Source organism: Prunus avium, chromosome 8 (assembly GCF_965620075.1).
Source record: "Prunus avium chromosome 8, drPruAviu1.hap1.1, whole genome shotgun sequence".
NCBI classification, from domain to species: Eukaryota; Viridiplantae; Streptophyta; class Magnoliopsida; order Rosales; family Rosaceae; genus Prunus; species Prunus avium.
The window spans coordinates 33,539,765-33,556,362 of NC_142291.1; the positions used below are offsets into that span (position 1 = coordinate 33,539,765).

The following is a 16,598-nucleotide window of genomic DNA, read 5'->3' on the forward strand; positions in this document are numbered from 1 at the left end:
TTTTACAGAATTTGGATCCTCTCCAATTATTCCATACTCCTTTTTCTTCTAGCTCTCCAAGCTTACTAAAGCAAGGCAAAAATGGAGAAGTTGTTTCCATAGTTGATTGTTAACTGAGGCAACATTAACTAACTAATTACAATAATAAAAGTAGTTTGCTAGATTAATTTGGCTGGATAGCAACTTGGAAAGAACTTGCATAAATTCTGTACTCCTATGCAGCTTGCATTTTTTGTAAATTCGATGATGAAAGCGAGTGATTTTGAAAACTGAAAATTTATTTTAAACTCTTATGTTTCCCTTTCATAAATTTTTAGTCTTGGTAAATAGTTGTTTTCATGAAATTATCAATAAGTTTACATGGATATTTTTGGTTCAAAAGTATGTATGTCATGCTTCTTGGCTGTCTGTGGGCTCCATTTTAACATGGATATGATTGTTACTGAAAAATTACGTTTGCCTAGTTTGCTATATTGCAACTGTTTGAAAAAATATTTGAATTGAATGTGGAATTAGATTATAGCAACTTGGGAAAGATTTGCATAAAGAAAATGAATGACTGACTAAGTCAGCTTTTATATTTATGAATGAACATCACAAAAAGAAAAATCTGGATACATGTTTATGAGAACTAAATTACCACAAAGAATAAATTTGAGCTTCTGGATCTTCACAAAGCTAGCTGCTGTAGGATCTTCACTTCAATGCACGACGACAATCGATCACCCCAAAAATTTTTCTATCAAAACTCTCTCCGAACCCCTTAAAAGGCACAAGTTACTTGGATAGCAAGTGTCTTGATGTTGATATCTGGGCAAGGATCAGCTTTGAAGAAAAGCTTGGGGTCCACAGGGACTGTACATGAAGTCTGTCCCAAGCAATGCTGCATAAAGAAAACCAAAACAGAAAAAGAGAAAGATTGGTTAGAACTTAATGTGGTTGAGAAATCTCAGATTAATCTGCATGATCAAGGAGCTTTTTACCTCTTCAACAACCTTCCTGGTTGCCGGAGAGTCGCATTTGCCAGGTTTGTAGGCTCCACACATGCCCTCAGGAGTGCCAAAGCTTGCAAAGTCCACAACAACAATCTTTTTCAAGTTTGGACACTTGAGCTGAGCACTGGCTCCGGAAACAGGTCCAACGGTTTTGAGCTCGCCGCCCTTTCTCTCCCACGACTTAACGTGTGGAGGATGCATCTCTGTGCTTATGGCACAGATGGTGTCTCTGTTGACGGTCAGGATCTCAATATCTTTGGGGTCAGCCTCCTGCTCCTCCAATACAACAAGGAAATTTTGACCCGGCGTAATGAAGGCTCTTGGGATGTGGTACCTGATCACAAGGATTGCAAATTAGAACTTTTAGTCTGCAATTTCCGTGGTGATTTATTTCGCTGCAGCATACTTTTTCATGTAATTTTACTTACTCGGATTGGGTAGGCTGTCCAAGAGGAGAGAGGAAGGTCATCCAGTACCGGCCTATGCTTTTACCATTCACCCAAACCATCCCTTTGCCCATACCAGCCATCCGGATAGCAACGGGGTCTTTCCCTTCAGGAGCCTCAAAATTTGTCTGCAGAAAAAAACATTGGATCTTAAATGCTGCAACAAAAATGGAAATAAAAAAGTGCTTGTGTACAAGCAGAATTTAGAATTTCTTAGGATGAATCTAAGTTGAATAGGCTTGCTTGATTCAGACTTACCTTGTACCATGTGAGAGCCCTTCCTTTCCCAGCTGCTTTAGTCCATTGGACTTTTTGTGCTCCCATCTTAGTGAACACTTGGAGATTTTCACCATTCAGGCCAACCTGAAAAATGGAACCAATATAATTAATATCCAATGCTCATTTTTTATATTTGACAGATGGGAAAGAAATTCTCTGCTACCTACCCCATGTCCCCAGCCATTTTGTGAGAGATCGATTGTCCCGGTGTTCAATCCCAGGACTGTTATGGAACGGGGTCCTGCATATCTGTGCTCCATGTAGGCTCCACTATCCTTCATTGATAAACAACAGATAGTCAGTGTCTGCTTTGTACCACAGTGATCAAACAGTACTAATTCCAAGTTATGAGCTACTTACTGGGAGTCCCACTGTCATGCAAAGCAGTGATATGTGGTTGGCCCCTTGCTTGAATGTAACAGGTCTCTCAAAAACAAAACCCTTCTCCGCATGGCTTCCATGTTCCGTTCCTGAAAACATTCTCAACTTGCTTCGTCATCTGGTTATCAGCAAGTGACAAAAGTATGTATGTAATTGTACTAATAATGTATGATGTGTGCTGTTGTGTCCTTACCAACATATTCACCATTGACGAATACACTCATTGCGTGACCAAGACTTGGAATTCGTAAAACTGGGCGAATACTTTCCTTCATTGGCAAGTCATATGGACCCAGCTCAAGGCTGCAACCAGAGCACAAGATCAAGTCAGCAGTAGAAGCACTTACACAAGTTCTACAATAATGTTTATGAAAGTAAAATCAATCTGGTTTTAAATTTTTTGACTTCCTCACATCATATGGTGCTTAAGCTACACGCTTGCACTTACCTACTGGTGAACCATCCATAGTCTGTGGCATCTTTTAGCAAGTGGTACAGTTCCCGTGGTTTCTTGTGGTTGACTGGGATTTGCACGATGGTTGGAATGGGTTCTGAAAACATCTCCCAGTTAAATTTGTAAGCAGCCTTTGATCGAGCAAAGTTCCTTGAATTATGCTGTGATACAATCTGTTGACTGTTGAAGACCACAGTCTTGCAATCAGGGAGGATGCTAATAGAATGTGGTGGCAGGAAATATTCCTGGCCGCGCCAATTCACAGTTGTTTCAATTGTAGAGTGGTTGTTTGCCAAGAAAGCAACACACATGTCTGTCCCAGGCCTCTCGTAGAAACGAGCCTGAAAAGCAGAAAAGTTTTTTTCCTGTTAGTGACAATTTCTTCTCCCTCTCTCCCTCCCTAACTCTCAATTTTATGGAATATTTAGATACTTGCCTCGGTTTCTTTCCCCAACCTTTGCACTCCAGGAGTTCCTGCAAACAAAGGCTTCTTGCATAGATTCAAAGCCCTGTGCAAGTCCTTGAGGTGACCCCATTTAGGCTCCCTTTGCAAACCTGCATCGCAAGTAAAATCAAGACCCAACTTGATGCATATATGATGAGCAACCTTGTTGAATCATCATAACAGATGTAAACAAATTTAAGATCTTTACCATATTCATCAAGTGGAGCTTCGTCATAGTAGCGAGTTGTTGTGAAAACAGCACTTGTTCTTCCAAAATTTGTCCCACCATGGTACTGCAAGTGTAATATAAGGGTGCTTTATTATCTCGTACATATATACAGGGAAATAGCATTCTGTTAGTGGTGATTTTATGAACGACTTAAAGAGGTGCCAAGTTACCATATAGTAGTTGGTTAGGGTTCCGTCCTTCGAGAAAAAGCGCGCAACTGAAAATGCAATGTCTTCTGCTGATCTTTGTGAAGGAGGGTCACCAAATACTCTGTACCTGTAATTATGAAAAGAAAAGGAAAACTGTGGTCAGCAATCCATAGAAGCCAAGAACAGCCAGAAGGAAAAGGAGATAAGTACTTAAACCAAAATCACTTAAAAAAAAGATTTCAAGCTTCATTTACTACTCTGATGTCTGATCTTCTCCTTTTTTATTCATTTACAGATAAGTTGTTCATTGACAGTAGCTAAGGGGTGTATACTCACTGAGCAGTCCAATTCTCAGTCCATAGAGTAGGCTTGTGGGGCTTATTAGGGCCTGTAAAAGTATCTCCACAGTGCCTTCCATTGCAAGTATTAATCTGCACCAGAAAATCCAAAAAAAAAAAAAAAAATTAAGGCCAAAAGACAGAACAACAAATAAAACTTTGTTCTACTGGGCCAATTGTAATGCATAAGTTCTCTTAGAATCAATGAAAATCAAATTTGCGCACTTACCACTGGATCAGGAGCATCCTTCTGCTTGCACATGATCCATGGTACGCCGGCATTCTGCGACAGTGCCATATTTGCTGCCCACTGTACATAACTGTTTCCCAATTCTTTATATGCAAGTTGGACATGAGTGTACTCATTTTCAATCTGTCATGAAACATTATAGTTCAGCCGTAAAAGAAATTTACTTATAATTATGTTAAGCATAAGGGTTACTTATAATTTTCAGAGAGGAACCATCCAAGTACCAACCTGTGCTAAGATGATTGGACCTCCCTGTGGAGCAAATAGCTTCTCATGTTTCATCATCGCAATTATTTTTGTTACGAACGCCTCCATGTGGTGCTGCAAATAGAAAGCTCTTAGTGATCATTCAATGTGGCTCCTCAAATTGTAGCATATCATATTGTGCAGATAGTAGTTTTGGACATTAAGGTGGAACCAACTGATATACCTTGTATGATGGATTATCCGAACGGAATATGATGTCGGGTTCCTCCCTCAGCCAATATGGAAGCCCTCTAAAGTGACAAAGAAATATGCATAGATAGATTAAAAAATAATTCACCATTGCAAGAGAATGAGACGATTTCAGAATTAATAATTATTTACATACCCATGGTTCCATTCTGCTTGGATGAATGGGCCAACCCTAAGGGTGACATACATTTTGTGCTCCTGTACCAGCCTAATGAACTTCACCACATCGGCGTTGCCCTCGAAATTGAACTGCAAAATCAGACCAAGATTTAATGCAAGCCACAATTTTCACAAATGCTCCATGTACTGCAAGCAACAATCTCTATAGCATTTTAGTACCTTGCCTTTCACAGGCTCATGAAGGTTCCAAAAGACATAAGTTTCAATCACATTCAAACCTCCCAGTTTAGCCTTCTTGAGAAGATCAGGCCACATCTGAAGAAACCCAATTCAGCAGAGACATTAAAACATTGAATTTCATCAACAAACACATCCATTAGAATAAGAGAGGTGATATATAGCTTTGGTTGTTAAGAGCATTTACTCGTGCACTTGAGGTTAGAGTTCGAACCTCTTTCCCATTTAATCTCCTTTGTACAAAAAACAAAAATACAGAAGATGGACATCACCAACTTACTTCCACTGTGCTCCGCGGATAATGAATAGAACCCGAAAAGAAAAGCTGCCGTCTTCCATTGATCATGAGGGACCTGGCATCATATGTCACCTCGCCGACTTCTAGCTGCTTCTTCCCTCCCTTTTCAGCTACCAGCTCGTCCCCCTCGTCCCCCTGGTACCCCTGGTCCCCCTCCTCCTCTGGAGCAGGCTTCTTACCTTTGGCATGGACTAATGTGGCCGAGGCCACCAAAAACACAAGAGCAAGCAATAGCACCCTGCTTAGTACCACCATTATTATAAGTATGTTCTTCAACTCTCTAACCTTGACTAGTAAAACTGGTTCCAAATTTCCATCAAACACAATGAAATGGGGAGTTTAAAACAGGGGTTTCTAGCAAAATAAAATTAGGAGTTTGATTGTTTCAATCTCCTGACCCTTATTTCTTGGGTTTTCTCTGATGTTTTGTCTGCCTCACTGGTTGAAGTGTTTGAATATTAAGGGTTCACTTATACTATTGTTAGAAGAAAGAAAAATCCGATGTTTTTGGGGTTTGAATGTGGACTGTGGCCAGGAGGGAATGTGTGGATGTGTGGCTTTCTTCATCTAGTGAGATGCAACAGTACATCCGAGATTGAAGGCTAAACCAGATTTCCTGTATTAATCTCTGCATGGCATATATGGAAACTTACTGGGCACAGATTTAGCCATGTCTTTGTCTGATTTTCAGGTTCATTATTTTTTACTTTGTTTTTTCATAAATCAATCATATCCCACAGAAATATGCTTCCACTTGGGCACTTTCCCTTTTTTCTTTTATTAATATTATTATTATTATTTTTCCATATTAATAGTGTCCTTCCATGTCAAAAATGGTTTTAAGTTGTGCATATCTTGCCCTACAAGTAAAAGATTTAAATTTGTATCCACACTTCGATCCATTTACAAAACCAATTCATTTTTAATGGGTTTCAAATTTTTTACCACTTATGTGTACCATCAGTTTTATGAGAAAGTCTCTTGATGGAGAAAAAAAGCTGACCACTATGAATCTAACTAATTTTGCCCGATTCATCTTGGCATTCCATAAGAAGCACTGTGGGAGGCTCGATACCGTCGGAGAAGGTTATTTATTAGGGACCTCAAGGATCAAATGTGATAATTTTGTGAATCTCAGAGACCATGTGTGAAAATAACTCATTATTTTTAACGATTAATGAGTGTAATGAAATCTCTCGAAATTTATGTACCAAATTATTAATAGAGTCGTTCTATGGTGAGAGTGCTATATATGGACCATAGATGTGGACCTTCATATTAGCCACATGATTCATCTGAATAGTAATTTCACTTAAGTTTAATGAAATAATCGATAAAAAAAATGTTTAATGAAATGATCATGTGGACCTCAAGAAGGTCCACATATGAAATGATCTGAATAATGCAAAATTCTATAGTTAGTGTGCCACATTAGGGGTTGAGGGGTCCATATACCCTCACTATAAAATTTAGCATTATTAATGAGTAATAAGCCCAAGGTGCATGCGCCAGGCCGAAATTTGATCAAGTTAGGGCCAAATCAAGCTACAATGCGCCAGGCCCAAACCACATTTTACAACGTGTGACGAAGCGGTGTCGTTTGGTAACTTCCAATTCACGTTCCCTCCAAAATATTGAAACTCTCCCTCCACAGCCCCAACGAATCTTTTTTGACCTCCAAAATTTTAAGTCACACACACACACCGAAACTGTCTTAGGCTGATACATTCTTCTTCTACAACAAAATTCACAAGACACAGAGGACAGAGAGAGAGATCCAAACCATGTCAAATCGCCAAGACGACCTTGATCTCCTTCTCTCTCTTCAAGATAGGGTTTTGGAAACCCCTCCTGGTTCTCCTTCCCACTCAGCAGGTATATTTTATACACCTACCTAACTATTTTTCTTTTCTTTTCAATTTTTATGAATATTTTTTAATTGGGTTGCTCATTATCGGTGAAAATCTTGGAAATTCGATCTGGGTATCCCTCAATTTGTCGAAAAGTTTAATGGGTCTCTCTCAATTCCTTGAAAAGTTTAATGGGTCTCTGTCAATACTTCATTTTTACTTTTTGCAGGCTACTTATCGGACGATGAATTTAAGGGCCAAAGAGGGCCAGTGGACATGTCCGTGTTCAGGGACGCCGTCGAGGACTGCCTTGATTACGAGCCTAAACCGGTTCAGAAGACTGGGAAATTGAACCGGCCCAGTGCCTCCACTGATCCAGAAGTTGAGAAATTTTCGGGTTTGCGAATCAGGTAATCCCAATACTTGCACATGATGCACATTGTAAGAATTGATGTGAGGAAACTTGGACGTTGTGTTTGATTTGTTTATCTTTTTTTCTTTTCGTACAGGAAGCAGTTGATAACTCCTTTAGAGCTTAATGATCACTTTTCAGACATCCGTTTTGTTCGGTTATCCGCCATAAAGTAATCTTCTTGCTTTTCACATCCTTGCATGTATAGGAATTGTTTGGTTAGAAACTTTAGAGTGATATTCTATTTTTCAGAAACCAAAATCAATTTTATTGTACATGTTCAAACTATGATTGAATTGGGTTGTGATATACATTTTTTAAATGGGGTTTTCTAGGAATTTGCTGCGTGGGGATACTCTTTCAGGATGTTGGGCAACTGTTGGAGTATTGACTGAGAAGGCGAATCCAAAAACTAGTTCCACAGGGAAGAGTTATTCTATATGGAAATTTGGGTGTTTGGATGAAGATACCATTTCTGTTTTCTTGTTTGGTGATGCTTATGAGATGAACTGCAAAGAGCAGGCTGGATTGGTGTTTGCGCTACTTAATTGCACTGTACGCAAGGATGCTATGGTATTAATTTGTCAATCAGTGTTTTTCTTTTATTGACTTTTTCTTCTTATATCACTAAAGATGACTTTTCTTTAATCTGTTTATGCAGGGTGGTGGTTTTTCTTTGAGTGTGTATTCAGCCAATCAAATGCTGAAGATGGGCACTTCAGTTGATTATGGAGTTTGCAAAGGGCAAAGAAAGGATGGAATGGCTTGTACTGTAGTCATAAACAAGTATGTAAGATCCTGTTCTTTGATCACCTTAATTCAAAGACAGATGGTTATAATCACTGCCATCTGACTGTTATCTTTACTAAGATATTGAGGCTTATGAATCATCTTTAACCCTAATCAAGGGCACTGGATAAACATCTATACATACACATCAGTGCTTTCATATAGAATTTTGTCACAAAAAGATATTTGCGTAATAAGTTGCACCATATAGATGCTCTTTTACCAGAAACCAAATACATAAACCGAGTGAAAAATAATATTTTGCTGATCTATATGAGCACACTCTAGTATGGTGTCTTTAAGCACTTTCTATGGTTTTGCCAACCAATAAAGTTTTGAGGTTCTTTTGTATCATTATGTACGTCTACATTTGCAGTAGTTTTGTACCATTTATTTCTTAATATTTTTAACATTGGTTCCTCATGTTATCTCAGACGCCGTGGAATATATTGTAAATTTCATAAATCGGTAAGCATGTGAATTTAAAGCATTAATCTTTGCTTGCCTGATCCGTCTTCAAGGCAAACTTATTAATGTTTCCTGTATCTCTAATTTCTTCAGAAAGAATCACAGAAATATTCCACGATGACAATGCGAACTGAGCTCAATGGAGGGTAAGTGATGAATGCTTTGCAAGATTTGGTTCTCTCTAATCTAGACTTCACATTTGTGTTATGAAATGACCCCCTTTGTATAATATGTTTTAGTTTATTTAACTTGGTGGTATACATCATTTGATTATGCATATTTTTTTAACGCTACCAGGAACTTGCGAACAGCATTTCGAACTCCTCACAGTAGAGAAGGGATTTTTATGGTTGATCCTCTATCTGACAAAACAAACACATGCAAGCGTAAGCAGCCAGTGAAGCTACTGTCCGTGGAAGGGCTCAAGAAGGCATTAAGGTTTGTCATAGTCAGCATAGGAAAGAAAAATATTTAAGCATCATTTGATTATGAAGCAATTCAGCAATGCTCTTTAGCTGCCAATGATACAACGCCTTCTCACCTTGTCAATTATATTAATCCATCACCATCTGGAAACCAGAGAACATAATTACTCTCACATTTATACTTGCAAGATGTGCAACCAGAAATCAAATCCAAAAAGGTGTTCAGTATACAAGACATGCGATTTTTTTATGGTAAGTTTATAGTATTCTGTCAAATGGTCTGATTAGTGATTTATATGAACAGCAATGCAGGTAAAGTGACTACAAATACACACTCACAAGGAATAAGGTTTTTGGCTGAGATGACAGGTTAAGTGTATGATCCCTCTATGCTCTTGCTGGCAGTGTTGTGTGCAATTTCCTCATTAGATACCTTTGCAATGCAGGGAAGACAGATCCGAAAGATGCGATTAAAGCTTCAAAAATGCAAAGCAAACCGATCTCCAGTTTAGAGAAGAGGTGATTCATATATAAGATTATTTTACAATATTTTAATTTGCACAATGTAACTTGTTCTTTTTCCTTGTTACTGAAGATTTGTTTATTGTTCCTCAGGAAACCATCTAGTTTAAGCATGGATCCATCTGCAGTCATAAAAAACCAGCAAATGGATTCAAAAAGAATGAAAACTGGGAAGGAGAAAATTTTGATAGACAAAACAAAGGAGGGCATGGGAAAGATGATTGAATTAGAGTATATAAGCTCGGATGAAGGATTCTGAGCCTTGGAAGCAGTCACTGTGAACCAAAATTTTGTAAGATTCTTTGCCAATACATTTTGGACCCGTTCACTCTTTTAATTGCTTTAAAATTGTAAAGGTTGTGAGCTGACATTTATTTTTTGTTTTTTAGTGTAACATTAATTAGGGAATTGTTCTATTTATTTATTTTTCCAACCAGAACTGATTCTTCTTATTAGTTAGATAGGTGGAAAAGAAATAGTCAATGAATTTGCTTTCAAATTTTCTTCCCAAGTCTTGAAAACTTTTAGAAAGGAATGAAAAGCTGTATATGCTTCTGTTGTACGTTTCTTTTTTTCCCTTTTTCTTTATGATTTGTTTTTGTTTTGACTTGAACTTGTGTGCATGGAGACAAACTTGTAGCCAGGGTTTCTCAATTTTTTGCAGCAACAATTATCTGACTCATCTTTGAGTCCTCAATCCATTGCTTTGTAAGAGTTTGTCTGGATTTATGATTTCATGTTTAGTTACAGCAACCTTTTGTGTCACGGGTGTTGGCTTGGGCGGTGCATATTATAGCTCGAGTGGAAGTATTTATTTTTACGTTTGATGTCCTATGTTTGATTCTTTTATTGTTTGTTTTTTTAAAAAAAATCTCATACATCACAATCATTTCTCACACATTAAATGTCATAAGGGTCACAATTCCAAGCACGTTGTTTGACTATCAATCTCTATACTTAGAGCTATGAGCCAAGCTCTAGGTCAGCACATGCTAGAAAACTGGAACATTAATTATGTGCTATTTGCTTGGATAAAACTACATAATTGTGGCTAATAAGGTCTAGTTCAGTGAAAAAAGAACTTTAATTTGCAGACAAATAGTTTCATGTTCGAATTCTCATGACACCTTAGTAGTGTGTGTGAGAAACTCGTCTCCCATTTATAATTTAGACTTCTGCTTGTAATTATTATAGATAAAAAATAAAAAAAAGTACACAATCATTTTATATAAAATTGATTATGGTCTTAATTATGGGTAGGGGACCAAGGTATCTTGACAATGAGCCAGATGTAAAGATGTTGATTTGATAGGAGTTGGAGGGATGGTCACTCATGCACATGCACTTATGGAGTGGGTATAAATCTCCCCATGTGCTACTCAAATTTGTATTGATTTCCCACATTAATTTTGTAGGCATAAATAATTAGGTAATTGGGATTTTCCACAAAGTTTTTATTATTAAAGTACATTTAGCAAAGATTCTTTCCTTTTTCCTAAGGAATAGGATCATCAATGAGGACAACATCTTCCTACACTTAAATTGATAGAGACTGAAACCAAAGGGTTTGGCAAATTTTTCTTTTTTCTTTTTTCCTTTAAATTCCAAATTTTGACCCAACAAGTATGCTTGAATGTGCCTTAATTTTGAATATACATACCAAAACAACAAACAGAACAACATAGAATAATAAGAGAGAACCAACTAACTACAAAACAAAACTTTGAAAGAAAGCAAATTAGTTTATTGTGGAGCAGGTGATCAATCCTCCTTCAAGTTTTCAAAATTCAAATCATGGAAAATGCCCACCCTTGAACATGCATTTTAATTTTATTAATTAATTACGCCATTGATAAAGAATGCTCATCTACTTCTTAACCCTCCCCACGTTGTGTTAATTCTTTCTCAAAATTAGCTTTTAATCTAAGAGATGCCATGACATGGCCTGCAACTAATAGACTGCACCACAACCAAAATATTCTAATCTCATTTTTTTCCTCCTAAAACTATGCTATATATCTTTTATTTTTTTTGTCATAAATTATGCTATATATTTATACAGTTCTTCTTTTATATGGACGTCCTTCTTGACATTATTACCGTACGGATGTCATTGTAAACATGAAAAAAATACATAATATTCGCATGATAATAACGTTCCTCCAAATATGAGAAAATCTGTATATTTATATATCTTATATTTGTCTTTCAATAAGTATGATGTAGTAGGTGGACTGGCCATTAACGGTTCAACCACCTCCATTTTTATTGAAGAATTGCGTGGTTGCAGAGTAGTATGATGGGTCAATAAACTGAAAGCCAAGCCAAGGACCATCCTAACCAAGTCAACTAGTCAAGAACCTTTTTTTAACCTTCTACTTGTTTTATTTTTCTCTTTTTGGTCCATAATAGTACAAATTATATCGGGTAAGCTTGAAAGCCAAGGAACCCTAGGACCCCATATTATGATTTTCCATTGATTTGCTTCAGAAGAAAGCAAAATGTTCAAAAGAAAATTTAACATTGCAAATTCAGCCATAAAACTTGTCAGCATCTACCCTAATATGGGTTTTAACTGGCCATCTTTTTTTAGTTTTCATTTTGATGGAACTTGGGCTCACCATTGAAAACGAAATTTGAACACATGCACTCATTTCTCAGGCATTCATATCCATCTCATTCACCTTCTTTAATTATGTAACCAACCTCACACTTTGTATCATTTTTTGGTGCTGTTTCGTGGGGCTGTAATGCTTGCCTAAAATGATGCATTAAACTATGATTTATTTAATCTATTAGGTTAACTACCAAGTTCAAGTTTGAAAACAAAGGCATTGAGCATTTCTAAGTTTTTTATTTGTACAATATTATAGAATTTAGGTCCCAATGGAAGCTGCAGTAACACCCAAAATGCACCTAGCTTAGCTAAAAGTAAAACGTTGGTTGACCTTTGAATATAGTAAACAGCAAATCACGAGTAGATATCGAACACATAATTATTATCGTATTTTTGTGAGTTGAACTTGAAACATCCTTTAACTGATAAAAACAACTGCCACAAAATCAAATGCTAGATGTTCTCTACATATATGACTCAGTATATAAAATTATTTTGACATATTCTTGAAAAGCAGAAAAGGAAAAGAAACAGAGAAATGGAAGAAGGGGAATTGCCAATTTAGGAATGCAGCACTGAGCAGAGAGAGCTTTTATGTTTCACAACCCCACACCACATGCAAACTCGTTTGACAATTGACACCCCCACAATAAGAAACACAGAATAAATCAGATTCAGCCTTCATAACTACATGCCACCAAATTAATAGCCTAATATTCCTTTGTTTCCCCAATAAGTAAACTTCTTCCCAATGAGTCAATGACAGTAAAAAAACATAAAATAAAAGACAAATGCCTGTGATCTTGTGATTTTCTTTTGGATCTTTTGAAATATAAAAGAATGCCCAAGAGGACAAATTGGTTGTTTTGGTTGGTGGAGTTTACTGAGACAGAAAGAAAGGTTGAAAACTTGAAATGGGGCCTGGGATTGAGTCTTTGAGGTACACAGTAACACATTAATATCATACTATTATTATAGCTGGCAAGAGCTGGCTCTTTAGGCCCAGCACCCTTCATCTTTGCCTTCCCACATCTCTCTCTTTTTTCTCCTCTCTCTCTCTTTCTGTTTCTCTCAACTAAACTGGGTTGTGGTGGGGGTTAAGAAACCTCTGCTATAATCTGAATTAGGGTTTTTGTAGAAACATAAGTTGAAGAAGGAAGGGACAGAGTTGGGAGGAAATGAGTGCCTCCAGGTTCATAAAGTGTGTCACAGTTGGGGACGGAGCGGTGGGCAAGACTTGCATGCTCATCTCCTACACCAGCAACACTTTCCCTACGGTAAAGGGCTCTTCTTTCTTTTCTTCTTGTTTTGTTTGATTGCAGAGAGAAAGTTTAAGTCTTTGAGGTTTGTCTTTAGTTGGGTTGCTTAGCTGAGCCTGGTAGGGTAGTTAGGTTCTTCAATGTGGGGTTACTGCAAGATTCTTGAGCACAATTTACTTGCTTTTGTTTGGTTTTCAAGAAAACGTGGGATGAAGAAAGCAAAGCTTTGTTTTTTTCTATTGTGTTTCCTCATTTGGGTGTTCAGAAGCAAAATCAGCAAATCACATGACTTGACTCCCATAGAATTCGAATTTTGGTTTTAGCATGATCAGGGCATTTATTTGTTGTAGGTCATTCTTTTTAACATTTTCAATTTACCCTGTTGGGTATGTATAATATAGTGAAGAAATCTTAAAATTTCGATCAAGTTTGAGTCTTTATGTTTGAATTGAGCTGATCAGAGCCCTTTATTTTTGTTCACTTTGTTGTGGTGCAGAATTTATTAAGAGGATTTTCTTGGTTTTGTTCAGTGATGTTGACCCTTTCTATAATTTGTCATTCCTGAACCTGTGTTGAATCATATCTCTGGATTAAGCCTAGTAACTAAGTTGAATAGTAAGCTCAGAAAAATTTCATGTCTACAGTTTTCTCTTACTTTTTGTTTATTTTTCTTTCTTTTGTAGAGGCTTCTGTAGCTCTGCATACATATTTCCTTGATTGATCAGAATCACTTAATAAAAACCTTTCTGCATTATACCTGTTCAATAGACTAGAAGACTGTTCGGTGTAAGGTGCTTTGTGTGATAAAAAAAAGTATAGCATGTATGTAACTTTGAGAATTTTCTCATCCAGATTTTGCATTGATGTGATAATTAAGATTCAAAATTTTGCTTTTCGCATGTTTTTTTCTGTATGAGATTGAATTTTCTAGAGGATGATTATGATTTTCTGTTTTTGCTTGCAATATGTTGGGGAGCAGGATTATGTGCCAACTGTGTTTGACAATTTCAGTGCAAATGTGGTTGTGGACGGGAGCACTGTTAATTTGGGATTGTGGGATACTGCTGGTTAGTTCAAATCTGAACAATATTCCTTCTTCATAGTTTTGTCTTTTTCTAAAGCTTGGGCCTGCTGTTTAAAATTATGGAACAGGACAGGAAGATTACAATAGATTAAGACCACTGAGCTACCGTGGGGCAGATGTCTTCCTACTTGCATTCTCTCTCATAAGTAAGGCCAGCTATGAAAATATTGCCAAGAAAGTAAGACTCACACTATCTTCAGAGTTAATTCTTTTCTTCCCCCCAGTTTCTTCAACTATTGTTTAATGTCTAAGTTCGCTGATGAGGTTTTTTTTTTCTTTTTCCATTTCAATGTTTAGTGGGTTCCTGAATTGAGGCATTATGCACCTGGTGTTCCAATTATTCTTGTTGGAACTAAGCTTGGTTAGATCTCTACTCCCCTGCTTTCCTTTGTTTCCTATTATGCTACTCGTGATAAATATTAGTTGATTCAACTTTAATTGCGATATTATGTAGCACTTTTGATTTCCCTATGAAATTCTTTCCTTGGCTATTAGCTTTGCTGTTTATGCTAACCTTAGAATTATGGGGGTTCCATTTAAGTATAATTGTTTCGAGATACAAATGGTTCAAGTGCAGCTTTTGTGTTGTCTGTTTCTGTTTTTGTACAACTTCTGGGTTGCTTTCTCATGTAATCTGAATTTACTATTAGCTTTTTGAGAATCTCAATGGTAAGTTCTTGGTAAATTTTGCAAGTTTTCCTTTTGATGAACACTTGTAACAGCTCTCTCTCTCTCTCTCGCACACAGATCTTTTGGTCTATACTGACCACCTGTTCAATTTTAGTGGCACTGAAGTTTTTGTCAGGAGGTGCTCTTTGTAAATCCCTTGCAGATCAGCATTTATATATGATAAAATGTAATCGTGTACATATGCTGCTACATTTACTTGTGCATTTTGAAATGAAGAGATCTCTCTGCTATAGATATTAACGTAGGCATAATCAGTATCTTCTGATCGGATCATGTCTGGTTCTGTGTTGCAGTAGTGATCACATGTACTCTTAGTCCATATCATGTTGTATTGCAGTATCTTACTGGACATAATCTTTATCTTGCCCATTATGGGTGCTTAGCTTCTCATGACTGCTAAATTTTCTTCTTATAGATCTTCGGGATGATAAGCAATTCTTTGTAGATCACCCTGGTGCAGTGCCAATTACCACAGCCCAGGTATTTTCTACTGCAACCTGAGTTATAGTTACAATTTCTTTTCTTAACTATTCTTGTTATAAAAAAATAAAAAATAAAAAATAAAAAATAAAATCCACAAACTCAGACCAACTAATAGGATTAAGACCTGATTTTCTACATTCCTTTTATTTTGGGGGTTCTTTTTGAAGGGAGAGGAACTAAAGAAGCTGATTGGGGCTCCGGTTTACATCGAATGTAGTTCAAAAACACAGCAGGTTTGTAACTTCAATTCAAATCACTTGATACCTACAGGGGAAGCACTCCATGATCTCACACTGATGACGATGTTTATGTTAAATACCCCTTGTGAATGCAGAATGTGAAAGCAGTCTTTGACGCAGCCATTAAAGTGGTTCTCCAGCCACCAAAACAGAAGAAGAAAAAGAAGAGAAAGGCACAGAAGGCCTGTTCTATATTGTGAGCGTGGAAAGGATAGCGTTGGGAAGAAACTGTGACTAATTAGTCATTTATCCATTAATTCTCTTCAGTCCCTGTTATATTTTTCCGTCTGGAGGAAGCAGCAAGCTGGGCATCGTAGTTTCGACTGACAGATGTAGGAGCTCTGTTTATGCATCAAGTTCTCTGTGGCAGTGTTCTGATTTGATTTGTATATTAATGCTTTGCATTACGTGTTTGTTAACATGCTGAACCCTCTTCTCTTTGGGTTTGATTTCCCTAATGTATTGTCTCTATATGGTACTGATATTTTACTTTTTAAGCCATATAAACACGTCTTGTAACCTGATTTAGTACACTACAAATTTCAAGAATATATATAGATGGTTATATTTTCATGACATACAATCTTGAATGGTAGACAGTTTGACATCCTCTAGTACCAGGATCGCGGACTGTGGGAGGCCTGACAAACGACCATATTGCCAGCTGACCGGCCTCTCATAGT

General features: G+C 37.1%; 3 protein-coding genes across 3 annotated transcripts; 2 read left to right on the forward strand and 1 right to left on the reverse strand.

Moving 5' to 3' along the window:
• Window positions 1–543: 543 nt before the first annotated feature.
• Window positions 544–5,619, reverse strand: LOC110753782 (beta-galactosidase 13-like). Its single transcript, XM_021954753.2, has 18 exons — window positions 5,060–5,619; window positions 4,762–4,857; window positions 4,559–4,671; window positions 4,397–4,463; window positions 4,195–4,287; window positions 3,946–4,089; window positions 3,715–3,809; window positions 3,400–3,505; window positions 3,209–3,293; window positions 2,992–3,110; window positions 2,550–2,896; window positions 2,295–2,404; window positions 2,081–2,190; window positions 1,888–1,995; window positions 1,700–1,804; window positions 1,424–1,569; window positions 984–1,329; window positions 544–883 (listed from the first exon to the last, which is right to left on the reverse strand). The coding sequence occupies exons 1-18, from the start codon at window positions 5,330–5,332 to the stop codon at window positions 764–766; spliced, it is 2,583 nt and encodes an 860-aa protein (XP_021810445.1). The 5' UTR covers window positions 5,333–5,619; the 3' UTR covers window positions 544–763.
• A 1,148-nt stretch (window positions 5,620–6,767) lies between these two features.
• Window positions 6,768–9,982, forward strand: MCM10 (minichromosome maintenance 10). The gene is made up of 11 exons (XM_021954763.2): window positions 6,768–6,952; window positions 7,157–7,337; window positions 7,437–7,511; window positions 7,675–7,912; window positions 8,001–8,125; window positions 8,563–8,596; window positions 8,690–8,742; window positions 8,894–9,034; window positions 9,326–9,390; window positions 9,468–9,540; window positions 9,637–9,982. The coding sequence occupies exons 1-11, from the start codon at window positions 6,862–6,864 to the stop codon at window positions 9,800–9,802; spliced, it is 1,242 nt and encodes a 413-aa protein (XP_021810455.1). The 5' UTR covers window positions 6,768–6,861; the 3' UTR covers window positions 9,803–9,982.
• Window positions 9,983–13,035: 3,053 nt separating this feature from the next.
• Window positions 13,036–16,498, forward strand: LOC110753757 (rac-like GTP-binding protein ARAC3). The gene is made up of 7 exons (XM_021954714.2): window positions 13,036–13,437; window positions 14,399–14,486; window positions 14,572–14,681; window positions 14,801–14,864; window positions 15,609–15,673; window positions 15,844–15,909; window positions 16,011–16,498. Exons 1-7 carry the CDS (start codon window positions 13,339–13,341, stop codon window positions 16,113–16,115), a joined length of 597 nt encoding a protein of 198 aa, XP_021810406.1. The 5' UTR covers window positions 13,036–13,338; the 3' UTR covers window positions 16,116–16,498.
• The last annotated feature ends 100 nt before the right edge of the window (window positions 16,499–16,598 follow it).